Source organism: Oryzias latipes, chromosome 21 (genome assembly GCF_053564925.1).
Source record: "Oryzias latipes strain Hd-rR chromosome 21, Olatipes_Hd-rR_3.1".
Classification (NCBI taxonomy): domain Eukaryota; kingdom Metazoa; phylum Chordata; class Actinopteri; order Beloniformes; family Adrianichthyidae; genus Oryzias; species Oryzias latipes.
This window is the reverse complement of record NC_136257.1, coordinates 7,593,402-7,619,861: the sequence shown is the minus strand read 5'-3', so window position 1 is coordinate 7,619,861 and position 26,460 is coordinate 7,593,402. Positions and strand designations below refer to the sequence as shown.

The following is a 26,460-nucleotide window of genomic DNA, read 5'->3' as shown; positions in this document are numbered from 1 at the left end:
ATCCGCAAACCTGATGAAAAGTTAATATACATTTAGTATTGCTATATTCATCAAATCTGAAAAATTCTTAATCAACATAATAATCTGTAAAAATTTTGAATATTATTTTTTGGAAGATTACTTACTCTGATGTTTCATGTCAAAGTCAAAGAATTTTCAAGGACACTGCAGGGAGTTGAACCCCGTCTGGCTGAAGCCAGAGTACCAACTACCAGTGCCTTTTGCTTTTTTGACTGAACATGGAAGCAAAACCTGTATTCCAACCAGCATGAGACTTCAAGTGATCAAACACACTAGAAGTGAATGTTAATCTAATTGCTTTAAAAAGCTATCAGAAATTACATGTTTTTGTGTCACATGCTTGTTGAAATACAGTAAAAGAAACCGAACATTTCAAAAATGAACATGAACATATGCATTAAAAGAGAACAAAAAAAAAAAAAAAAAATCAAGAACTTACCTTTTAAAAAACAAATGCCATTTAATATCAAAGAAAGCTATAAAAACTGTTTACCAGAAAATTTACTACAATAGGTTTAGACCCCCTTCCCTCCAAATTTTCCACCAAATCGAACGACAAAAACCCCACCCTACAATAAACACCAGGCTGTCTCCAGCAGAAAACTCCCCCCCTCTAGGATGCACTAAATGAACAGAGGATCCCCTCGTGGTCACTGAAGTAAATTTGACTGACCACGGCCTTGACAGTAAATTTGGAAGTTTTGACATAGACATGATCTATGATGGTTTCCCCCCTCTCTGTTGTGGGAGAAGTGACATGCTGCCTGAAGCCTCTGTCCGTCATCAGATTAAAAATGGAAGAGGACTTCAGGATGTCTTCATTAAAATCTCCCATCACTACCACTGATTCACTTTGAGTTTCTAACCAAAGTACTAAATCCTGTAGGTGAGATCTAAACAGCACTACAGGATAGGAGGGGGGCCGATACACTACAGCTAACGCTAAATTTAGAGCCAGACTCCTGTAAACGACACATTCCAAATTAAGGTTTGGCTTATCCAGAATTTGGTAGTCTCCTCCGTCCGTACAGTAGATCCCAACCCCCCCATGTTGCTGGCTCTTCAGGCCAACTAATGCTGGGTTGGTTCCACTGTAGGAAAGCCCTCTCGGACGGCTGTGGAAACTGAAGCCGTCCATTTGGACAGCTTCTAAGGCAGAGCTAGGGGTCAGCCATGTCTCTGTCACAGCAATGCAGTTAGGCTGCAGCTGCTGTGTACAGTGGGCCAGATAGGAGACATGTCTGCGTAATCCCTGAACATTCAGCAGGAAAACTCTGAAAGAAGACGGGTCACATCTTCTTTCATCACTAAGGAGGGGGGGCATCTTCTGCAGAGCAGCCTTCGCATGTTTATTGCAGTAAATGGCCTTTTCCTTAAAATCCCGAATGATTAACCCCTCAATGGTCCTGACCCGACTCACAGCAACATACACCTGTCCAGCAGCAAAGATCTTATTAAAGGAGACCACAGCCTTGTCCACAGTCAGGCCTTGTACCTTGTGGACGGTACAAGCCCATGCCAGCTTGAGTGGGAACTGTCTCCTCATCCCCCCCTTTTGGCTCACCCGCTCTTCCTCGGGCCCTATAGCAGTGGAACCAGGCAAGTCGGCTTTGGCACACCTTCTCCGAGCTATTTTCCCAATTTCCTCGTCATCAAATTTCACATAAACATATTTTGGAAACCCCCCCTCTGTGTAGGATTCAATGTGGGTGACTATGCCGCATGCCCCATTTACCAAACCATCTGTGATGTCTAAATTTTTGCATAGCATCACTCGAGCGTCGACTCCCAATAACAGCCTCTCTTCCAAACAGCTGTTCTTCACTTTTTTGTGATGCCCACTCATCAGTTGCAGTTTACCCGTCTCTTTACTCGGGATGAAGTCTTCTGCAACAATTTCACAGAAATCTTCACAAGTAATTTTGAGCTGCTCCAAGTTGTGTTGAAACACTTGGGCATTGGTGGGGAAAATGTGCAGAGCCGTGCTGTCCTCGCCCGTTTCACACTGCTTCAGCATTTGCACGTCACTGGGCAACAATTTGGTGTCTTTTGTCCGCGTCCTAAGCCTGTTTAACATCTGTGCAAATGCTTGGTCTTTCTGTCGGACGATCTCTGTCAGTTCAACCACTTTGAAGCACATGGACCACAAATTTAGCTCCGATTTTTCTGCATAAAGTGGTTTCCCTCTAACGGGAGGCAACTGATAGAAATCTCCAACAGCAATAATTGACACTTTTCCAAATGGGGAAAAGTCACCTGTTTGTTTAATTTGTCGCAGTCTGCCGTGGATGTAGGTCAATAGTTTGTGGTCCACCATGGAAATCTCATCAATGATCAAAATCTGCAAATCGTGGTACTTAACGCGCATAGAATTAAGTTTCTCCTCGCCCAAAGGAGAGTACGGCAGACGGAATTCTGTACCGATTCCAAATGTAGTGTGAATGGTTGCTGCCTTCAGACTGTAGGCAGCAATCCCTGTGGGGGCGGTCAGCAGAACCGACATGGCGTCCGGCTGGAGACACAGAGGTGACAGCAACCTCGTAGCCTCGTAATGGATCGCTCTGATCAGGTGGCTCTTTCCAGTCCCTGCACCGCCTGTAACAAACATGTGCAGAGGATCTGGGTTCTGACCTGAGACCTTCTGTAAACACCACTCTCTGACAAGTAGGAAGGTGGAGAGCTGCAGCTCATTCAGAGAGCTGATGAGCAACAGCCCCTCCTCCCTACTGAGACCGGGACTCTTCTCCAGTCGAGCAGCTTCTCCACGGAGAACATCCAGATCTGGAATGTCCTCCTGATGTTCACCCTCTGTCCCTCTCTCTACCAGCTGCTCTCGCTGCTCCATCTCACTCTCCCGCTGCTCCAACTGGGCCCCGGGGACCAAAATGTCCCATGCAGCCTCCAAAAACTCTGCATCCGTCAGCTCAGCCTGGGCCAGCTCCAACGCATCAGCCTCACGCTCGAACTTCTCCCGGTTCCGATCGACAACACTTTCAACAGTGTGTTCACCGCTACGAAGACGCACTGTACCATTCTTATAATAATCCTGATAGAATTTGAAATCCTGCGGTTTCAGGTCGTCGTCCGTGCGATACGGGAGGAATAATTGGAGAATACTCAAATGAAACCGCTCCGGATTTTTGTGCTCGGAGAAGCGCGCATAACGGACGACTGCAGGTTTGGTGCGTGTGCGTTTTACGACCAGACCGCAATTATTTTGGAGCTCTATCGCATTTTTGGAGCTTTCGTTTTTTGACAATAGCCGATATTCGGACGCGAAAGTAGCAATGCACAGGTCGTCAAATTCCTGATCGTGTGGCCTATTTTTGTACCGGTCCACGATGTTTAGCATCCACTGGGACCCGGACTCATCTTGCTGCTGCAGAACAGCAAGCGGTTTGCTCATCCTAATGATGTTGTCCCCGGTTGGAATGAACACAACTTTTCTGGAGCATTCTTTTAGGTGCATATTAGCCAATCTATACACTGCTTCTTGAGCCGACACATGCCGATTATGTAAATACACGGTGCCCAATTTCTTCAGTGTCTCTTTTGCACTGATGTTTCCTTTTTCCGCTTCTTTTTGGGTGTTTCGCAACAACAGGCCAATTTCGCGCTCTTCTTTTGAAATGTACGAGATGATGTACACGACGCAAGCGAACGCATCAACGATGTACTGAATGTCCATGTTTGCATTCCAACATTTTAACAGGGACTTGTTGTAGGGGTTGATCCAGATTTCATTTTTGTTTCTCTTTAGGACGACCTGGCTTCTCCGATGGCAGGCCCTGAACAGTTTCTCGTATATTTCCTGGTCAATTTGGAAATACTCAAAGATCTGCTCCAGGGTTTCGAATTCTGATTTGTCGTCATTAACAACGCGGTTAATTTCGGTCAAAAAGTCAAATGCCTCCGCAGCAATCTGCTTCTTCATGTCAATCTTCCAGCAGATGCATTCTAATTTGGATACTTCGCCGACTTTGACATTCGGGTCGGTACATTTGGGGCATTTCACAATCTTTTCATCTTCGATAACAAATGTGCGGCCGGATGCTGTTTTTGGAAAGTTGAAGCGACATTTGGTCCCCCCCTTCTTACATGACTTGGTGTGGGTCCTTGAGTGCTGCTGGACAGCCAAAACAATTTCCCTCAACACTTCATCATCCTGAGGAATCTCGCAGGTGACATATTTATCAATAAACGCTGCGACCTCCTCTTCCGACTCTTTCCCTATCCGTGGAGCCCCCTCAATCCAAAACAAAACATGCACGTGAGGGGACCCACGCTGCTGAAACTCAATCCTATAAAAGAAATCCACAATTTTCCCTATAGGATTAGCCGGAGACATCAGGACCACCCTCAGGAAACAGTGCCAGCGGAAGTCAAACATGCGTGCCGCGGTGACACTGTTCCTGCGCAACAATTCACATCTTTCAGCCCAATCCAACTGGTCAGCTGTCTGGGTTCTCCCCTCCTGTCTTAACACAGTGTCGAGGAGATTTTTCCAACGCATGTCGGCTGCAGAGAACGAACAGAACCACGTTGGAATACCCAGCTGACGAACACAGGCCAACAGGTCCTTCTGTGTTGCCTGCCAGAATGCCGGAGTGCCTCGAATAGGCCGGAGAAAACAAAAGCCCTGATCTGCTTCCAGCAGCTTCTTCAGGGTTTTCTCAGTAGGTGCATCGGCACTTACACCTTCAGATGCACTTCCTGATTTTTCTTTTCTGAGAGCCACAGATACACTAGAAACAACCTTCTCCACCTCCGACATGTATTGTGCAAAGAAGATGTACTCGACGTTCTGTGCAAACCTACCGTCAGCATGGAGGATCCTGTTGTTGAAGTAACGCGAGAGAGTTAATTTGAACCTTCTGTTTACGTGGTAAACGTTTTTACCATCGGGAAAAATGACAGGAAAACATTTAGCTTCATTTTCTCGATTTGTCAATAATCGGACCGGATTATTTCCTTCCGCCGGGGCCAAATTCAAAATATCCTCAAAATACTGATCCAGGACTTCTTGGCCGATGTCCACTGGGAACAGAGCAGAATCTTGGAACATGCAGTGATTCTGTCTGTCATGGAGAAGCTCATCTTCTCCATCATCGGCCTCATCCTCTTTTTCATCTTTTTTGTCCGCCTGATTTTCTGGTTCGTTTCGATTTTCTTCTTCCAATTCTTCTTTACAAAAGTCATTGAGCCAAGCTTCATTAAACTCTATGTCTTTGTAATACTTATTGTTGCGTTTCAAATATTGCAAGGCTCGCCTAATGTGCATGGTATCCACAAACTGATACTCATAATGACCTTTGTAAGTCAGTTTACGCTTTAATTTGACGCGCAGCAGAGACCCTTCCATGTCAGACCGAGGCAGCACATTGGTCGTTTGCACCAAGTTTGCAGGAACACACGTGATTGGGCCGTGAACACCATTCTGCCCACCTTTAGGCAGAGCAAGCATCTTCATGAAAGGTATATGCAGTGCAATCAGATGCTGCTCTAAACTATTTAAACAAGCCAACTCAAGTGGGACAGGACAAACCTCCAAATTGTTACCGACCCACTCAGGCGGGGTCAGACCTCTTTTTAACTTGGAGTCGCAGCAGTGGCAAATCCACAGAGCGCTCCTCGCCGTCCCTAAAAACAAACATGGGCTCTCACAGTCCATGTTGCAGCGGTGCAGATAGTCCTCACTAATGCACGCATCTGCAATCTCTGCCATCTTCGCAGATTTGCTGTACGTCTCCCTGACACACAGCAAAACCTGGTGATGAAACAGAAGTCTGTTGCACACACAGCAAACAAACTCTGGACCTTTTTCCACCTTTTTTAGGAAATCCTGCATGACTTCCTGAAAACTCTCCGCTTTCTGTTTATTCAATTGCCTCTTCCGTTGAACTTTACTTGCGACACTTTTCCTGAACGCAGGGTTTTCTCTATATCGCTTTTTGTTTGTGGTCATTAATTTAAGTTTTTGTGTTTGATCATTTTTATATTTGCCAATGCTCTGAGCTTTCACTTTGGCCCTGTGCGTTTCATCTCGCCTATATTTTTGTATGCTCAGAGCTTTCACCATGGTCCTGTGTGTTTCATCTTCTGCATATTTAATTTTTCTCTTTGTTTTAACTTTCTCCATTAGATCTGTATATTTTTTTATTGCTTTTGACTTTAACATATTTCTATAATCCTCATTTTCTATGTATCTAAGTTTCAGGCGTCTCCTATTTATTACCTTGACCTTTTGTCTGTAAGTTGCATTATCCACATATTTCTTGTGTATGATGTGCTTTAAGCTTTCATTCCTACTTTCTCTATAAATTTTACCTTTACACTTTTTTGCCATTTGTTGTCTTCTTTGGCAAAGCAAGTATTTGGAAGTAAATTTTCCGCAAGTTCTCTTGTCAATCATTAAATTACTTTTTAAGTTTGTCGACTTAATTTCACTTTTTTCATGAGAACGCATGCAATATGTTTTTGGTTGTTTGTTGGCAGAAGGACAACAACCAGCACAGCGGTCCTGTTGTGGATATTTTACACAGACAACAGTCTCAAAATGTGTACCACCACAATTTTCTATATAAATTGCATTTTCAGATAATTGCTGACCGCTGCTCTGGTGCCGAAGCCACCTGCCATCAAACAATACAAAAACATTTACTCCTAATAAATCAGCCGTTGCTTGAATTTCGACGTCTGTGGCCCAAACACTGACAAAACGCATTCTAGATTTGGTTATGTACTCAGCCACAGAGGAGTACTCACGCCCAATTACCCAGCTATACAGATCGGGGTTCGTTTCCATTTGTTTAACGACGGCTAACCGAATTTTTCTGTGGCTGCTTTGGGATCCAGTTACAGCCTGAGAGATGGCCCTAAAGTAACAATTTCCATCTCCAATGATTTTTTCGTTGGTACAGGGGGGCCCTAACAAACTAATGGGAGGAGCAGGTGGGGCATAAAAATTTTGGAACTCAATATTTAACATTGAGCACAGAGCCTGGCAGACATCACGATTTAAAGGGTTAAAATAGAAAATTTCCTGCTCAGGCTCACTAAAAATTACATCCTGATCCTCCACAGCAACATCATCTAATTTCACTTTCTTTAGGTTTTCACTTGAAAGGCCTGCATTATCAATTTTAGAATCCATTTTACGTTTTGTTGCTGTCTTTTTAGATTCTACAGTGACATTTAATGAAGTGTCATGGAAGAGGCTCTCTTTGCAGAGGTTTAGGGAGTTACTTTCTGCAGGACTTCCTAAGAAAGGGCCAAATGTATTGGAAGCAGAAAAAACAACACCAACTATTTCAAACTCTGTGAGGACAATGCCCTCGACTGACCTCTGCAGGTAGTCGTGAACTTCACCCACAGAGTCAAAAAACAAAACTACACTGGATCCATCAGGGACCCTCATCCCTTCAGGACTGCGAGAATGGGAGTCTACAATAGCCCAGCGTCCATTCTCAGCAATGACGGCACACGTGTTCTCAGACAGTGTCAGCAGACACGTGTTGTACTGTGCCGTCATCCGAACCAACCCCTCCTTCAGGGGAACCAACACACCCACATCAACAAACTCACCCGAATTGATTTTAGCATCCCCACTAACAACTTCCCCAAAAAAGCAGGACAGTTCAACCCCATCTACCACTACTTGACTTGGAAGATCAGTCGCTCTCAGAAAACCTGCAGAGTCAGTGATTTTGTTCTGTCTCTGCAGGTCCGAGTAAACCTGATCTCCAGCAAGCAGCACAGAATCCAACTCGCAGCCGTCCCACTGAAACACACTTTTAACAGTGTGCTTGGCAGCAGCCACCAAAGAGATGGCCATGCACTGCCGCCCACTGTTCCTGCCAAACAGCTCACTGCCCTGGTGAAACGATCCTCTGATGCTGGGGAACTTTAACGTACCAGCAGCAGGAACAGGACCAGGCTCCTGGACCTCAGAGGTTACCAGCTCATCATCCGAGGAGCCAAACGTCACACCAACCTCCATGTCAACTGAACTATTGTCTGACACAGCCTCAACACTACAACTGGCAGGAGCAGCAACCACCTCACTATTACCTTCAGAAGGACCAAACAAGATGATGGGATCTGAACATGGTTGAACCGCACAGCAGATGCAAGAAGGAGAACAGCTCTTACCTTTGCTGCTCTTCTTACCTCCTGCAGCAGGCTGTCCACCCTGCTGCTGGTCCTTTAGGAAAAGAGGAGAAAAAGACATTACTGTCAAGGAAAAAACATGATTTTTATATTCTTAATAAATCAATCCTTAACACCTAAAATCAAATAAAAATATGCACTGGTGAAGACATTAAGTCTGAGGAAGCATTTTGATCATACTTGCCCAAGAATCATGTCTGCTACTAAAGGAGCACACAACAAAAGCTTAAGTAGGAACACAAACAAACATGTACATCTTAAAATGAACATAAATAAAAACATCATCAATATTGAGGTTTTTTCTTTTCTTCTCTCACCTGGTCCACAGGCCGCTCCACCGTCACGTCCTTGGTAGGAGACCTCGGTGTCACCCCCACACGGTCCTGCATACAAACATGAAATGTATTTAATGTCGCACTTTTGCCATAAACTTAGGTGCTGCAGCATTCTGACTAAATGAAACTACAAAGTCATTATACCTGGGCTGGCACCCTCTCCTTCCTGGCACGCCTGGCAGGTGAAGGCCGGGGTTTCACCTCCACGTGCTCGGGGACCTCCGCCTTAGTAAAAAACAGAAGAACACAAAAATACACACCATTAAATGTGTTTAAGAAAGAACATTTCACTTTAAAAATCTATTTTGACCTCTACAACACAACACTGAAATGTGTCCTCTTCTTACCTGGGGCCTGGGGGCAGCCCTCTGGGATGCAGCCACAGCCCTCCGGCGACGTCTAGCACGAGACGTCTGAGGAATAATGACAAACACCAGAAAAAAAGGTATTTAAGAGCAGTTATAAAGCTATTCTGAACTCTGAGCATCAAGACAAAACAGTTACCTTGTTCCCAGCGGGAACAGGCGCAGCAGCTCCAGCACAGTCCAGATCTGACGGGTAAAATTTGTCCATCAGATCCAGAATAGCAGGGCTGAAGCGCACGGGCGACACCGGGAGAGGAGCAGCCTGTGGAATAGAAAACACAGAAATGTTATCATGTGGACACAACACACACACTGCAGTTTTATTTTTCCTGCAACTCACCTGCTCCAATCCCCGCCCGTGCCAGGATGCCAGAGGAGAGCGGTCTGCACCCGAAGGACTGGCTTTCTGTAGAGAATGAGAAAGAAAGAGAAAACTATTTAGACACTTGAACTAGCCTCTTCCATGGACCACAGACCTGCTCTGCACACGCCACTTCTGGTCTGGCTTTCAGGAAGCTGGATTCACCTTTAACACATGTGCAAGTTTAAAAACAGGAAAATCATTTCATTTGTATGAAATGAGCTGACGCTTACCTTTGCCTTCCCTACCTTGCAAGCCCACTCAAAAGGGTTGGTTGGAGGAGGGGACACAGGGTGCTCCCTCACAACCACCTTAGGAGCGACTCGCCGCACGGCAGGCCGGGGCGACGCAGGAGGAGGCGCCTGGACCTCTGGCTCCACCAGCTGCAGAGCAGAGTAGTTCCACAGCAGGGAAGCCAGAAGGACCATCCCTCCATCGTCACTCAGGTGGACCTGAGAGACACAAAAAAACAAGAAAACCCCACGAGATTTGATTTGAGACTTATTGTACTGAGAAAAGCTGTCTGCATCAAAAACAACCAGAACCATCAACCTACCCCATCGCGGGCCCACAGCGCCAAGTGGTCCAAGCTGAAGTGCTCAGCAACAGACAGGTACTTAATGCCTGCACAGGAATGAAAGTTAGTGAACTGTTCCCCCAGACAATCATCTACATGACAACCAACAAGGACATGATGTTATACCCATCTGCGCCGCCACTCGGTTGAAGTCCTGGCGGAGGAACGTCTGCAGGTCCGGGGCCACAGTCAGGCGAGGCGGGAAGTCCAGGACGAAGAGCTGGTAAAACAATCCCACAAACACACAAACCAGCTTCAGTAATTACACTTTCTGCTGCTGCATCCCCCTCTGCTTCTCTTCAACGTGCAACGATGAAAACACACTTACCTTGGACCACTTGGACTGGAGCAGAGCCAGGAGCCGCCTGAAGTCCACAGCTGCCTCGGGGAGCGTCCGGCTGGCCGTCAGGTTGTTGCTGGGGGCGAGAAGACACACAAGATCGGGGGTACGTGGAATGTTTGCGTGCCTTACCTCTTTGTACAGCTCGGCTGCACTGGCGCCAGGGGTGGACATGAACCCGAAGGTCATGCCCCCACCCCCAGGCATCCGGACGATCCCGTCCACCAGGGCGCGAAGGTGGGAGTCTCCTACCACCAGGACGAACTGGAACACATGCAGTTGTTGTCATAGCCATAACTTACACTGGGTAACAGTCAGTCACAGGTACTTTACCTTCTCCCCGGGAGACTCTGGCGGCACAAGGCACTTGTGGCTCTTCCCGGTGGCAGAAGACACTGGCCATCTTCGCACGGGGTGCCTAAACCCAGTGCCGGAGCCTGGGAAATACAACACGTTAGGGTGTGTTCTCTTTTTAGCCAACAGCACATACACATGCATCAATTCATAAAAGATTAGGGAGCAGAATAAAACTGATGCAATAATGGAGAGAAATAAAATCTCAGTTACTTACGTGAACTCGGAGCACTCGGGCTTGGATGGCCAGTCGGTCCCAGGTCCATGGGCGCGAAGTTCCTGGCACGGGCTCTGCGGTGGTCCTTGCCCCGTGGCATCTACACAAAGATCATAAACACACAAAAACACTTTTAGCACAACCAGTACTTTTATAATATAAGATCATTTTGTCCAATATACATTAAAACTAATTTTCCTTGACAATATAAATAATAGCAGTACGTTTAAAAAGCATTGTATGTTTCTTTCAGAATAAACTTTAGAAAAAGATTTACAGCAAGCAAAAATAGTTGCCACTGTTGTTGAGCAGTCAATCTTATTCAGTATTTCTATTAATCTATTCCAAAATACAGAATGAAATAGTGTGCTATATATCTTTTTTGTTTTAAAAAACAGATCTTAAAGAAAATATAACTTTTTGCTGACCACTGCAGCAGCAGAAGCAGGACATGCTAAAATTCACATGGACAGTCAGCCCAGAAATAAGATAAATCTGGCCAAGCAGCAGGAAATGACCAAAACGAAAAAATAATAAAAACAAAAATCAGCCAGGTGCATTAACAGGCCTCTTTCATGTCAGGAAAACTGATTTAGTGCAGCAACCAGCATGTTCAAAATGTTTGCAGCAGAAAAACCCGTCTGACTTCTGACTGCAGCTGCAAGTTACATTTATTACAATTAAGATTTTTATCTGAACTGTCATTTCATTTAAAAAAAAAAAAAGTTGAAATAATAGAAAGCATATTTTTTCCAGAGGTTTTTTACCCTTTGGAGAAAAGCACACCTGTTTTTAATAAGATACCCTTTGAAAAGTAACATTACTAGTTCAAAATGGCTTCTTCTGCTACATATATGAAGTCTATTTTGGTGAGCCATCAGTTCTTTATTCATTACTTCTATTAATATTTTCCAAAACACTTCTACAGAATGAAATAATGTGCTTTAAATCTTTTTTGTTTTAACAAACAGATCTTAAAGAAAATCTAACTTTTTACCAATATTTTCCTCCAGAGGATACAAAGATCACAAACAGGCCTTTAATTTCACATCAAGCCAGCAGATAAACTTTACAGTTTCAGGAGATCCTCAGCCATAAATCCACAGATCTGACTAAATTCAACTTCATCATTTGGCTGAAGTTACACAATCTCACAAACTTGCATCAAAACAACATGCAGCTCCATGAGTGATCATTTAGAAGAAACCAGCTGCACCAGCAAGCCCAAACCATCCATAGGTAAATTCACACTAAAAATCACAGCATTCAAATTAAATCTACCAAATAACATTATCAATCACAACATCCAGGAGTCCACAGTAACAGTCACTGCGAAGACAGTAACTAATACATAATAGCATCTACCTACATGCAAATGTAACCCAGTGTGTGTCACATTTCAGGTAAAATGAACAAAAAAAAAAAAAATAATCCTAGCAGGTTCTATTTGTAATGATCTTACAAATCCATGTGAACTTGGAACATTTTAAACACAAAATAAATACCCCAATTTAAAAATGTCATATGTTTTAATAAACTCTTATGACTTAACAAAAGAACGTTCAATAAATGATTTACCTCTTTGACAAAATATTTAGAACATAGCTGAATTTTTTCATGTGCAGTTAGATTGTTTTTTAAATGCAACTTTTAATGCATTTTAAGACATTTTTAGTTCTAAACTGAATGAAAGCAATACAATCAGCACTGAATTGAATAACAGTAAAATATATATAAAATCACCAAGCAATAACAATAAAATTAGACAATGCCACAGCAATAAAGCAGCAAACCGCATGAACAGATGAGTGAACACCGACCGACACCCCCCCCCCACACACACACACACCCCATTCCGGCAACATCAAACACACCGACTGTCCTCTGAAGTTAAAGCTAAAGCCAAGTCGAAGCTAAGCCACTAATAAATTACAAAAATGCAACACTCAACAGCAAAAATATGAAACACGAGCATTTTGCTCTCAATACTTTAACTTTGGGTAATTCCATACTGACAAAGCTAACACAAACTAGCTTGCTTCAGAAAAAACATCCACTTGATGATGTTAAGATAACTTCAACACGAGGCAAGGTCACTGATAAAAATCACACAAATGCAACACTCATGTTTTATATTTACAACAGCAGAAAAATAAATCAAGCATTTTACTCTCAAATACTTTCAAGTTTGGGTCTGGACTAGCTAGCTAACGCGCTAGCTAGCTTCATGAAGTTAAGCTAACTTCAACACGAGGCAAAGTCACCGATAAAATTACACAATGCAACACTCATCTTCACAACAGCAGAAAAATAAACCAAGCATTTTACTCAAATACTTTTAAATTTGGGTCTTTCAACGTTCTGGCTTGCTAACGCCAGTTAGCTAGCTTAAAACGGCAATGCTTTGAAGTTCGGCTAAACTTCGACACACAGCAAACAAAGTGACTACTAAAATGCAATACTCTTTTTTTACAACAGCAGAAATATAAAGCACAAGCATTTTACTCTCAAATAAGTATGAGATATTTATAAAACGCTTACCTTCTCGACCTAAAAAGTGGGCCGGGGCAACAAAATGGAGTCCTGCAGAGACAGAGTAGAAAAGAAAAAACGGGGGGATGGGTGGAGAATAAAAACTCTGGGGAAAAAGATGGAGTTAAATCCTCTTTTGGTCGAAGTAACAGGCAGTAGAGATCCTTCTCTGGCGAAAATCAGCCGATCCTCTGGGTGCAGAAACCAAGGAAAACCTTTTCTCACAGAGCTCTGACAGACACGTCCGATCACTCAGAAGTCCCGTGGGAAAAGGGACGAATTCTCCACCTTTCCAGAAGGTTCTACCAGCTTGGACCAATCACAGACAGCCACACCCCAATTTTTTTTACGTGATTGGATAGAAAACGGGCAAAACCATTTGTAGGACTTTTGCAACTACAAAATCATAATACTTTATTATTCACAACGTTTTAAGCACCGACTCAGCATTACTTACTGTTTACAGAAAAAAAGAGTGAATCTGTGAATTACAACAGTGACAATGCTTTTATATAAAATTGTATCAGCATTTATTTAATTCCTTTCAAAATTTGTCTACAGCAGCTTCACAAAATGGCGGCTCCCTGGTGGAATAAAAACGTTTAATATATAATGTATTTTTTATAAATGACTCTTTTGTGACATTTCTAAGCAATACAAACTAATTTGACATAAAATACACCTTTGTGACTGGACAAGATGTGTTTTTTTAAATCATACTTTGTTAGCAGAGAGCAGTTTTTTTATTGGTGATGACTTATGAGCATGTAGCACAACAGTTAAAATGTATTTACATTTTAACTGTCTGTATCAATGCCCCCCCCCTTAAAACCTGATTACTATTTTCAATTTAAATAAAAAAACACCTTTGTATTTAAAATTGATTATAGATTTTTTTTGGTTACATTTGTTCCCCTGAAATTTGGAAGCCTATTTTTAAGTACAAAGCATCTTTATCTCATCAGAAAAAATAAATACCCACCTGTCCACATTCAATGAGGTTTGAACTGCTCCATTTCTCCTTTAAAGACTGATGGTTTTCTTTAATTCTGGCCTAACATGATTTTTTAAACATGTTAACACACAGAAAGTTGTTTGAATTCTTACAAAAAGTGAAAATTGCTACCACATCAGTATGTAAGCTAGATGAGCTTTTGTGAGTGTTACATGTCAATCATTGTAGGTTATGGGAAGCATTCAAGCATCTTCACTCAGTGAGAAAATGACAGAATACCACGTTGACTTGATTTATTCATATCATAAAGAACACAGGTGTCAGTGACAGATAACTGCTTTGCCATCCCGTCTCTGCTGACGCTCACAGCATCTCCTCATCAGCTCAGTCATCTCCTGCTCCACCTCCTTCTGAAGACCTTTGACCCCCCTCACTTCAGTTAGCTGTTGGAATCTGATCCTGTTCTTCACTTCACCTCTTCTCTTCTGGATGAGACGGATCATCTCAGTGAAGACCTCCTCACTCTCCTCCACCTGCTGTTGAAGCAGCTGTGAGATGAGACAGTGTTATGTTCTTCCACAGAGCAGAGAGAACAGATTGTGATCAGTGCGACAGAACATCCTCATCACCTCATCATGACTGGAGGAGCAGATGTTCTCCTGCAGGTTCTTGGAGGGTCCCACCATCTTGTGTTTCTTCAATGCAGCTGCTTTCAAATGAGGCTGAAGGTGTTCCTCCCAGGAAGGAGAAAGGCAGGTCAGACAGGACTTCAGGGCGTGTCGTTTGTTCCAGTGCAGACGTCACAGACCACATCTGCTCCGCATCTCTAAGCAGCTTGAAGTTCCTGTGACCACAGTGGCACATATTAGTCAGAAGTTTAAGACCCACGGGACAGTAGCCAACCTCACTGGACGATGGAAGAGGAACATTGATGACAAACTGAGGAGACGGATAGTTGTAACTGTATCCAAAGAAATAGAAATAGAAGAAACTTCCAGGAACCCTGATGTGAACTCATTGAACAGATAAAATTCCTGCTCTGTTCTAAAGGGAGTTCTCTTTTCTACATCAGGTGATGGAAAGCAGAAGCTGCAGTGATGAAGACGCTGATGGACTGTTCATGCTCCTCCAAGGACCAGCAAGACAGAAGTCTGCACATCCTCACAATCACACACACACATACATTTACACTGACGTTTGTGTTTACAAGGCTTTTTTGTTCATAGTGGTTTCAGATTGTGTCTGTCATGAAAGTAAAAATCTTGTAAATAACTGAGTTGCAGAAATAAAAGTCTCTTAACACTGGAGAAATGAACAGGTGTTTTTCATGTCTGTTTTCACATATTAGCATAAGACCTAAAATAACATTGATTCTATGAGCTATTGTCAAATGAACTGTTATCTGAATGGAAGATTCATGCATTCATCTCTTCACTCAAGTTCTGGTCCTTCATTTTAAAAGCTATGACTCAAAGACACATTCTTGTCAAATATGTGAAAACTTTCACTGTTGGACAGCAACACATAATGAAAAATGGGTTCAATGGTTCATACATTCAAACAAACACTTCATACTTTAATACTAAGGAGTTACCACGTTTACAGTCAAAAGAGGCAACAACACAAGAAAAATGTGACCTGCTGAGGATGTTTAACCTAGAAAGTCAAGTTTCTATCCAGCCATCCATTTTCTTCACCAGTTTGATCCTATGTGGGGACACAGAGCTGCAACAGTCTGGCTACTGTTGGACTAAGGCAACACCCTGGACATCACTTATATCACATGCACATGCAATTAGACTTACAGGAAGAGAAGGGGGGGTCAGGGGTATGAAGTGGCTGCTTAGCAAGTGGGGTCTGGTTAATTGAGGGTGGTGAGAGCACTGGTGGTGCCTACACCAGGGCAGCAGGGGTGGGTGGGGTGTAGAGGTGGGGAAAGAGGGGGAGGTGCGTAGACGTGGGAAGCGAGGGCGGGTGGGACGTAGAAGCGGGGGCCGGGAGCGAATGGTGTGTAGAGGTGGGCAGCGAGGGAAGGGGCGGGTAGCGCCTGCGGGCCATACAACGCCGCTTGCGGCTTTAATTATTATTATTATTATTCTTCTTGCACACTAACGGCGTCTTTGAGCTTAATTTTGACCCCCGCCACATACCCGAAAACTCACCAAAATTGGCACACATCTGGGATAAATTGAAAATGAATTTTCGGCAAAGAGAACGTCACCCCCCCGAAGTCGATGACATCACAGCGAGCGGTCCCGTAAAAAAAATGAATGGGCCGAAAATCGCTTATGGGGCCAAAAAAAATTATTTCAAATTAGAGCAACGAAACCAAAACACGCGTGTTGGAGATATCCCAAAGAAGTTTTGAAATCATTATGGGATGGCCACACGACCTACGGCTTGGCGGCCATTTTGTGGCCAACTCAGAGAAATGGCGATATTCGTGTTTTTTGACAATATGGGAAAACGACACTTTTGTTTAAGCGATTTTCACGAAATTGCACACACATGCCAAGACCATGATTCTACAATAACCAAAGAAGTTTTGTTGACCTTTGACCTTGGGAAGGGGCGGCCATCTTGAATTTTCATAAAAAAGCACCTTTAGTAACGGATACAAACGAAAACTCGTCCTAGGGATTTTTATCGATCTTTTTGAAACTTCTCGGGCATCAATGGCAAGCTACTGTGGACAAAATGTTGGAATTAGAAGTTGTAGAATTTGAAACGCGTGCGCGTGGCGAATTCGCAACCGTCGCCATTTTAGCTAGCTCGCACATATTTTATCGGAATAGCCTGAAACTGAAATATGCGATACCCTGGCCCACACTGAACAAAACGATCTCACATACGACAAAATCGATAAAGGAATGTGGCCGTGGTAAACAAAAAACCGTCGCAAAAAAAAGTGCTGACTCGGCAAAAAAAAAAATTTTCGGATTTTATTTTTAAGAATCGGCTATCGAAACCCAGATAACTTTGTCGGGTATATCCAAAGAAAGTTTTGAAATCATTACGTGATGGCGACACGACCTACGGTTTGGCAGCCATTTTGTGCCAAAATCTGCCATTTTGCGTTTTTCGCGTTTTTACACGATATGGAAAAATGAACTTTTTTTCGAGCGATTTTCACGAAATTTTACTCGCATGTCCCTAGCATAAGTCTTCAATCACCTCTGGAGTTTCGTCGACCTTTGACCTCGGGAAAAGGCGGCCATCTTGAATTTTCTATAAAAAACACCTTAACCACCTGATTCAAACGTAAACTTGTCGTTGGAATTTTCTTCGATCGTCTCAAAACTTTTTGGGCATCAATGGCAAGCTACTGTGTAAAAAATGTTGGAATTAGAAGTTGTAGATTTTGAACGGCGTGCGCGTGGCAAGCTAGCAAAGTGGCGCACTGTTATAACTCCCATGCATTTCAATACAATACAGTGAAAATTGAATGCATGCATTAATGCCTGAAACTGAATACATTGAAAAACACTGGATATGGACATATAAGGAATGTGGGCGTGGTTAGCATAAAACCACTGTTGCTAAGGACAACAAAAAGTTTACTTTTACCGATTTGTCCGAAACTGACGTCAATCTGTTCGTCATCCCGAGGGGACCAAAACATAAAATGGTTGCTATGGAGATAAAATCAACAGAAAAGCCGCCATTTTGGAAAAAGTGGGTTTTTTATCAACTTATGACACATAGCTCTCACCAATGGAGGAATGTGTTTTTCTGAGTCAATTGATGATGCTGATCACAATGCTAGCACTTTCAGCCACATTAGCATAGCTAGCATAGTTAGCATAATTAGCATTTTAGATAATGTGTTTTTCTCAGTCAGTTGATGATGCTGATTGCTATGGTAGCACTTTTAGCCACATTAGCATAGCTAGCATAGTTAGCATAATTAGCATTTTAGGTAATGTGTTTTTCTGAGTCAGTTGATGATGCTGATTGCTATGCTAGCACTTTTAGCCACATTAGCATAGTTAGCATAGTTAGCATAATTAGCATTTTAGGTAATGTGTTTTTCTGAGTCAGTTGATGATGCTGATCGCTATGCTAGCACTTTTAGCCACATTAGCATAGCTAGCATAGTTAGCATAATTAGCATTTTAGGAAATGTGTTTTTTTGAGTCAGTTGATGATGCTAATCGCATTGCTAGCTCATTTAGGCACATTAGCATAGCTAGCATAGTTAGCATAATTAGCATTTTAGGAAATGTGTTTTTCTGAGAGAGTTGATTATGCTGATCGCTATGCTAGGACTTTTAGTCACATTAGCATAGTTAGCATAGTTAGCATTATGAGCAAATCCAGCCTTGATTAGCTTTTAATTTGTGGGCGGTGAGGGCGGAGAGGGCCGCGGTAGTGCATAGAGTTGGGCGTGGAAGGCGGGTTGCGTCTGCGGGCCATACAACGCCGCTTGCGGCTTTAATTATTCTTCTTCTTTCTTTCTTCCACTTTGAGCCAAAATTTGACCCCCACCACATACCCGAAAACTCACCAAAATTGGCACACACCTAGGATAAATTGAAAATGAATTTTCGGCAAAGAAAACCTCACCCCCCCCACGATGATGACATCACGGCGAGCAATCCCGTCAAAAAAATGAATGGGCCGAAAATCGCTTATGGGGCCAAAAAAAAATATTTCAAAATACAGTTACGAAACCAAAACAGGCGTGTTGGAGATATCCCAAAGAAGTTATGAAATTATTATAGGATGGCCACACGACCTGCGGCTTGGCGGCCATTTTGTGGCGAACTCAGAGAAATGGCGATTTTCGTGTTTTTTGACAATATGGGAAAACTACACTTTTGTTAAAGCGATTTTCACGAAATTTCATACACATGCCAAAAACACGATTCTACAACTACCAAAGAAGTTTTGTTGACCTTTGACCTTGGGAAGGGGCGGCCATCTTGAATTTTCATAAAAAAGCACCTTTAGTAACGTATACAAACGAAAACTCGTCCTAGGGATTTTTATCGATCTTTTTGAAACTTCTCAGGCATCAATGGCAAGCTACTGTGGACAAAATGTTGGAATTAAAAGTTGTAGAATTTGAAACGCGTGCGCGTGGCGAATTCGCAACCGTCGCCATTTTAGCTAGCTCGCACATATTTTATCGGAATAGCCTGAAACTGAAATATGCGATACCCTGGCCCACACTGAACAAAACGATGTCACATACGACAAAATCGATAAAGGAATGTGGCCGTGGTAAACAAAAAACCGTCGCAAAAAAAAGTGCTGACTCAGCAAAAAAAAAAAATTTTCGGATTTTATTTTTAAGAATCGGCTAACAAAACCCAGATAACTTTGTCGGGTATATCCAAAGAAAGTTTTGAAATCATTACGTGATGGCCACACGACCTACGGTTTGGCGGCCATTTTGTGCCAAAATCTGCCATTTTGCGTTTTTCGCGTTTTTACACGATATGGAAAAATGAACTTTTTTTTGAGCGATTTTCACGAAATTTGACTCGCATGTCCCTAGCGTAAGTCTACAATCACCTTTGGAGTTTCGTCGACCTTTGACCTCGGGAAAAGGCGGCCATCTTGAATTTTCTATAAAAAACACCTTAACCACCAGATTCAAACGTAAACTTGTCGTTGGAATTTTCTTCGATCGTCTCAAAACTTTTTGGGCATCAATGGCAAGCTACTGTGTAAAAAATGTTGGAATTAGAAGTTGTAGATTTTGAACGGCGTGCGCGTGGCAAGCTAGCAAAGTGGCGCACTGTTATAACTCCCATGCATTTCAATACAATACAGTGAAAATTGAATGCATGCATTAATGCCTGAAACTGAATACATTGAAAAACACTGGATATGGACATATAAGGAATGTGGGCGTGGTTAGCATAAAACCACTGTTGCTAAGGACAACAAAAAGTTTACTTTTACCGATTTGTCCGAAACTGACGTCAATCTGTTCATCATCCCGAGGGGACCAAAACATAAAATGGTTGCTATGGAGATAAAATCAACAGAAAAGCCGCCATTTTGGAAAAAGTCGGTTTTTTATCAACTTATGACACATAGCTCTCACCAATGGAGGAATGTGTTTTTCTGAGTCAGTTGATGATGCAGATCGCTATGCTAGCACTTTTAGCTATGTTAGCATAACTAGCATAGTTAGCATAATTAGCATTTTAGCTAATGTGTTTTTCTGAGTCAATTGATGATAATGATTGCTATGCTAGCACTTTTAGCCACATTATCATAGCTAGCATAGTTAGCATAATTAGCATTTTAGGTAATGTATTTTCTGAGTCAATTGATGATGCTGATCACAATGCTAGCACTTTCAGCCACATTAGCATAGCTAGCATAGTTAGCATAATTAGCATTTTAGATAATGTGTTTTTCTGAGTCAGTTAATGATGCTGATCGCTATGCTAGCACTTTTAGCCACATTAGCATAGCTAGCATAGATAGCATAATTAGCATTTTAGGTGATGTGTTTTTTTGAGTCAGTTAATGTTGCTGATCGCTATGCTAGCACTTTTAGCCACATTAGCATAGCTAGCATAGTTAGCATAATTAGCATTTTAGGTAATGTGTTTTTCTGAGTCAGTTGATGATGCTGATCGCTATGCTAGCACTTTTAGCCACATTAGCATAGCTACCATAGTTAGCATTATTAGCATTTTAGATAATGTGTTTTTCTGAGTCAGTTAAAGATGCTGATCGCAATGCTAGCACTTTTAGCCACATTAGCATAGCTAGCATAGTTAGCATAATTAGCATTTTAGGTAATGTGTTTTTCTGAGTCAGTTGATGATGCTGATCGCTATGCTAGCACTTTTAGCCACATTAGCATAGCTAGCATAGCTAGCATAGTTAGCATAATTAGCATATGCAGTTTTGACTAGCCTTCATCAAAAGTGTGCGGTGAGGGCGGTGAGGGCGGTGGTGCGTAGAGTTGGGCGTGGAAGGCGGTTTGCGTCTGCGGGCCATACAACGCCGCTTGCGGCTTTAATTATTCTTCTTCTTTCTTTCTTCCACTTTGAGCCAAAATTTGACCCCCACCACATACCCGAAAACTCACGAAAATTGGCACACACCTAGGATAAATTGAAAATGAATTTTCGGCAAAGAAAAAGTCACCCCCCCCACGATGATGACATCACGGCGAGCAATCCCGTCAAAAAAATGAATGGGCCGAAAATCGCTTATGGGGCCAAAAAAAAATATTTCAAAATACAGTTACGAAACCAAAACAGGCGTGTTGGAGATATCCCAAAGAAGTTATGAAATTATTATGGGATGGCCACACGACCTGCGGCTTGGCGGCCATTTTGTGGCGAACTCAGAGAAATGGCGATTTTCGTGTTTTTTGACAATATGGGAAAATGACACTTTTGTTTAAGCGATTGTCACGAAATTGCACACACATGCCAAGACCCTGATTCTACAATAACCAAAGAAGTTTCGTTGACCTTTGACCTTGGGAAGGGGCGGCCATGTTGAATTTTCTTAAAAAAGCACCTTTAGTAACGTATACAAACGAAAACTCGTCCTAGGGATTTTTATCGATCTTTTTGAAACTTCTCGGGCATCAATGGCAAGCTACTGTGGACAAAATGTTGGAATTAGAAGTTGTAGAATTTGAAACGCGTGCGCGTGGCGAATTCGCAACCGTCGCCATTTTAGCTAGCTCGCACATATTTTATCGGAATAGCCTGAAACTGAAATATGCGATACCCTGGCCCACACTGAACAAAACGATGTCACATACGACAAAATCGATAAAGGAATGTGGCCGTGGTAAACAAAAAACCGTCGCAAAAAAAAGTGCTGAATCGGCAAAAAAAATTTTTTTCGGATTTTATTTTTAAGAATCGGCTAACGAAACCCAGATAACTTTGTCGGGTATATCCAAAGAAAGTTTTGGAATCATTGCGTGATGGCGACACGACCTACGGTTTGGCGGCCATTTTGTGCCAAAATATGCCATTTTGCGTTTTTCGCGTTTTTACACGATATGGAAAAATGAACTTTTTTTCGAGCGATTTTCACGAAATTTGACGCACATGTCCTTAGCGTAAGTCTACAATCACCTTTGGAGTTTCGTCGACCTTTGACCTCGGGAAAAGGCGGCCATCTTGAATTTTCTATAAAAAACACCTTAACCACCAGATTCAAACGTAAACTTGTCGTTGGAATTTTCTTCGATCGTCTCAAAACTTTTTGGGCATCAATGGCAAGCTACTGTGTAAACAATGTTGGAATTAGAAGTTGTAGATTTTGAACGGCGTGCGCGTGGCAAGCTAGCAAAGTGGCGCACTGTTATAACTCCCATGCATTTCAATACAATACAGTGAAAATTGAATGCATGCATTAATGCCTGAAACTGAATACATTGAAAAACACTGGATATGGACATATAAGGAATGTGGGCGTGGTTAGCATAAAACCACTGTTGCTAAGGACAACAAAAAGTTTACTTTTACCGATTTGTCCGAAACTGACGTCAATCTGTTCATCATCCCGAGGGGACCAAAACATAAAATGGTTGCTATGGAGATAAAATCAACAGAAAAGCCGCCATTTTGGAAAAAGTGGGTTTTTTATCAACTTATGACACATAGCTCTCACCAATGGAGGAATGTGTTTTTCTGAGTCAGTTGATGATGCAGATCGCTATGCTAGCACTTTTAGCTATGTTAGCATAACTAGCATAGTTAGCATAATTAGCATTTTAGCTAATGTGTTTTTCTGAGTCAATTGATGAAAATGATTGCTATGCTAGCACTTTAGCCACATTAGCATAGCTAGCATAGTTAGCATTATTAGCATTTTAGGTAATGTATTTTCTGAGTCAATTGATGATGCTGATCACAATGCTAGCACTTTCAGCCACATTAGCATAGCTAGCATAGTTAGCATAATTAGCATTTTAGATAATGTGTTTTTCTGAGTCAGTTAATGATGCTGATCGCTATGCTAGCACTTTTAGCCACATTAGCATAGCTAGCATAGATAGCATAATTAGCATTTTAGGTGATGTATTTTTTTGAGTCAGTTAATGTTGCTGATCGCTATGCTAGCACGTTTAGCCACATTAGCATAGCTAGCATAGTTAGCATAATTAGCATTTTAGGTAATGTGTTTTTCTGAGTCAGTTGATGATGCTGATCGCTATGCTAGCACTTTTAGCCACATTAGCATAGCTAGCATAGTTAGCATTATTAGCATTTTAGATAATGTGTTTTTCTGAGTCAGTTAAAGATGCTGATCGCAATGCTAGCACTTTTAGCCACATTAGCATAGCTAGCATAGTTAGCATAATTAGCATTTTAGGTAATGTGTTTTTCTGAGTCAGTTGATGATGCTGATCGCTATGCTAGCACTTTTAGCCACATTAGCATAGCTAGCATAGCTAGCATAGTTAGCATAATTAGCATATGCAGTTTTGACTAGCCTTCATCAAAAGTGTGCGGTGAGGGCGGTGAGGGCGGTGGTGCGTAGAGTTGGGCGTGGAAGGCGGGTTGCGTCTGCGGGCCATACAACGCCGCTTGCGGCTTTAATTATTATTTTTTTTATTACGTTTCTTCTTTCTTACGGATCCGTTGAGCTCAAATTTGACCCCCGCCACATACCCGAAAACTCACCAAAATTGGCACACATCTGGGATAAATTGAAAATGAATTTTCGACAAAGAGAACGTCACCCCCCCGAAGTCGATGACATCACAGCGAGCGTTCCCGTAAAAAAAATGAATGGGCCGAAAATCGCTTATGGGGCCAAAAAAAAATATTTCGGAATACAGTTACGAAACCAAAACACGCGTGTTGGAGATATCCCCAAGAAGTTTTGAAATCATTATGGGATGGCCACACGACCTACGGCTTGGCAGCCATTTTGTGGCGAACTCTGAGAAATGGCGATTTTTGTGTTTTTTGACAATATGGTAAAACAACACTTTTGTTCAAGCGATTTTCACGAAATCGGACACACATGCCACTAGCAGGATTCTACAATAACCAAAGAAGTTTCGTTGACCTTTGACCTTGGCAAGGGGCGGCCATCTTGAATTTTCATAAAAAAGCACTTTTAGTAACGGATACAAACGAAAACTCGTCCTAGGTATTTTTTCCGAGCTTTTTGAAACTTCTCGGGCATCAATGGCAAGCTACTGTGGACAAAATGTTGGAATTAGAAGTTGTAGAATTTGAAACGCGTGCGCGTGGCGAATTCGGAACCGTCGCCATTTAAGCTAGCACGCACATATTTTATCGGAATGTCGTGAAAATGAAATATATGATTCCCTGGCCCACACTGAACAAAACGATGTCAGATACGACAAAATCGATAAAGGAATGTGGCCGTGGTAAACAAAAAACCGTCGCAAAAAAAAGTGCTGACTCGGCAAAAAAAAAATTTTTCGGATTTTATTTTTAGGAATCGGCTAACGAAACCCAGATAACTTTGTCGGGTATATCCAAAGAAAGTTTTGAAATCATTACGTGATGGCGACACGACCTACGGTTTGGCGGCCATTTTGTGCCAAAATCTGCCATTTTGAGTTTTTCGCGTTTTTACACAATATGGAAAAATGAACTTTTTTTCGAGCGATTTTCACGAAATTTGACTCGCATGTCCCTAGCGTAAGTCTACAATCACCTTTGGAGTTTCGTCGACCCTTGACCTCGGGAAAAGGCGGCCATCTTGAATTTTCTATAAAAAACACATTAACCACCAGATTCAAACGTAAACTTGTCGTTGGAATTTTCTTCGATCGTCTCAAAACTTTTTGGGCATCAATGGCAAGCTACTGTGTAAAAAATGTTGGAATTAGAAGTTGTAGATTTTGAACGGCGTGCGCGTGGCAAGCTAGCAAAGTGGCGCACTGTTATAACTCCCATGCATTTCAATACAATACAGTGAAAATTGAATGCATGCATTAATGCCTGAAACTGAATACATTGAAAAACACTGGATATGGACATATAAGGAATGTGGGCGTGGTTAGCATAAAACCACTGTTGCTAAGGACGACAAAAAGTTTACTTTTACCGATTTGTCCGAAACTGACGTCAATCTGTTCGTCCTCCCGAGGGGACCAAAACATAAAATGGTTGCTATGGAGATAAAATCAACAGAAAAGCCGCCATTTTGGAAAAAGTGGGCTTTTTAGCAACTTATGACATATAACTCTCACCAATGGAGGAATGTGTTTTTCTGAGTCAGTTGATGATGCTGATCGCTATGCTAGCAATTTTAGCCACATTAGCATAGCTAGCATAGTTAGCATAATTAGCATTTTAGGAAATGTGTTTTTTTGAGTCAGTTGATGATGCTGATCGCTATGCTAGCACTTTTAGCTATGTTAGCATAGCTAGCATAGTTAGTATAATTAGCATTTTAGGTAATGTGTTTTTCTGAGTCAGTTGAAGATGCTGATTGCTATGCTAGCACTTTTAGCCACATTAGCATAGTTAGCATAGTTAGCATAATTAGCATTTTAGGTAATGTGTTTTTCTGAGTCAGTTGATGATGCTGATCGCTATGCTAGCACTTTTAGCCACATTAGCATAGCTAGCATAGTTAGCATAATTAGCATTTTAGGAAATGTGTTTTTCTGAGTCAGTTGATGATGCTGATAGCTATGCTAGCACTTTTAGCCACTTTAGCATGGCTAGCATAGTTAGCATAATTAGCATTTCAGGAAATGTGTTTTTCTGAGTCAGTTGATGATGCTGATCGCTATGCTAGCAATTTTAGCTATGTTAGCATAGCTAGCATAGTTAGCATAATTAGCATTTTAAGTAATGTGTTTTTCTGAGTCAGCTGATGATGCTGATCGCTATGCTAGCACTTTTAGCTATGTTAGCATAACTAGCATAGCATAATTAGCATTTTAGGTAATGTTTTTTTCTGAGTCAGTTGATGATGTTGATCGCTATGCTAGCACTTTTAGCCACATTAGCATTGCTAGCATAGTTAGCATAGTTAGCATTGTAGGTAATGTGTTTTTCTGAGTTACTTGATGATGCTGATCGCTATGCTAGCACTTTTAGCCACATTAGCATAGTTAGCATTGTTAGCATAATTAGCAGATCCAGCCTTGACTAGCTTTTAATTTGCGGGCTGTGAGGGCGGTGAGGTCAGCGGTGGTGCGTAGAGTTGGGCGTGGAAGGCGGGTTGCGTCTGCGAACCATACAACGCCGCTTGCGGCTTTAATTATTATTCTTCTTGCACACTAACGGCGTCTTTGAG

The 26,460-nt window shown here is 42.1% G+C and overlaps 1 protein-coding gene across 4 annotated transcripts; it reads right to left on the bottom strand.

The window, feature by feature from the left end:
• Positions 1-522: 522 nt before the first annotated feature.
• On the bottom strand, positions 523-13,546 carry LOC144988623 (uncharacterized). Of its 4 annotated transcripts, XM_078939188.1 has the most exons (14): positions 13,281-13,546; positions 10,740-10,839; positions 10,502-10,605; positions 10,157-10,432; positions 9,955-10,048; positions 9,808-9,875; positions 9,485-9,703; positions 9,231-9,296; positions 9,030-9,152; positions 8,873-8,938; positions 8,670-8,750; positions 8,508-8,573; positions 4,778-8,224; positions 526-4,186 (listed from the first exon to the last, which is right to left on the bottom strand). In XM_078939188.1, the coding sequence occupies exons 2-14, from the start codon at positions 10,837-10,839 to the stop codon at positions 635-637; spliced, it is 8,262 nt and encodes a 2,753-aa protein (XP_078795314.1). In that variant the 5' UTR covers positions 13,281-13,546; the 3' UTR covers positions 526-634. The 4 variants fall into 4 exon arrangements, with proteins under 4 accessions (XP_078795315.1, XP_078795314.1, XP_078795312.1 ...); XM_078939186.1 differs by having other exon boundaries at positions 526-8,224; XM_078939187.1 differs by lacking the exon at positions 9,231-9,296 and having other exon boundaries at positions 526-8,224.
• Between the last annotated feature and the right edge of the window lie 12,914 nt (positions 13,547-26,460).

Excerpts from the sequence above, each read along its gene's own strand:
- LOC144988623 (XM_078939186.1), bottom strand. The coding sequence starts at position 10,839 with ATGCCACGGGGCAAGGACCACCGCAGAGCCCGTGCCAGGAACTTCGCG. Across the intron at positions 10,433-10,501 it reads CAGAGTCTCCCGGGGAGAAG|TTCGTCCTGGTGGTAGGAGA; the intron begins GTAAAGTACCTG and ends CATGTGTTCCAG. Across the intron at positions 9,153-9,230 it reads ACGGGCGGGGATTGGAGCAG|GCTGCTCCTCTCCCGGTGTC; the intron begins GTGAGTTGCAGG and ends TCTATTCCACAG.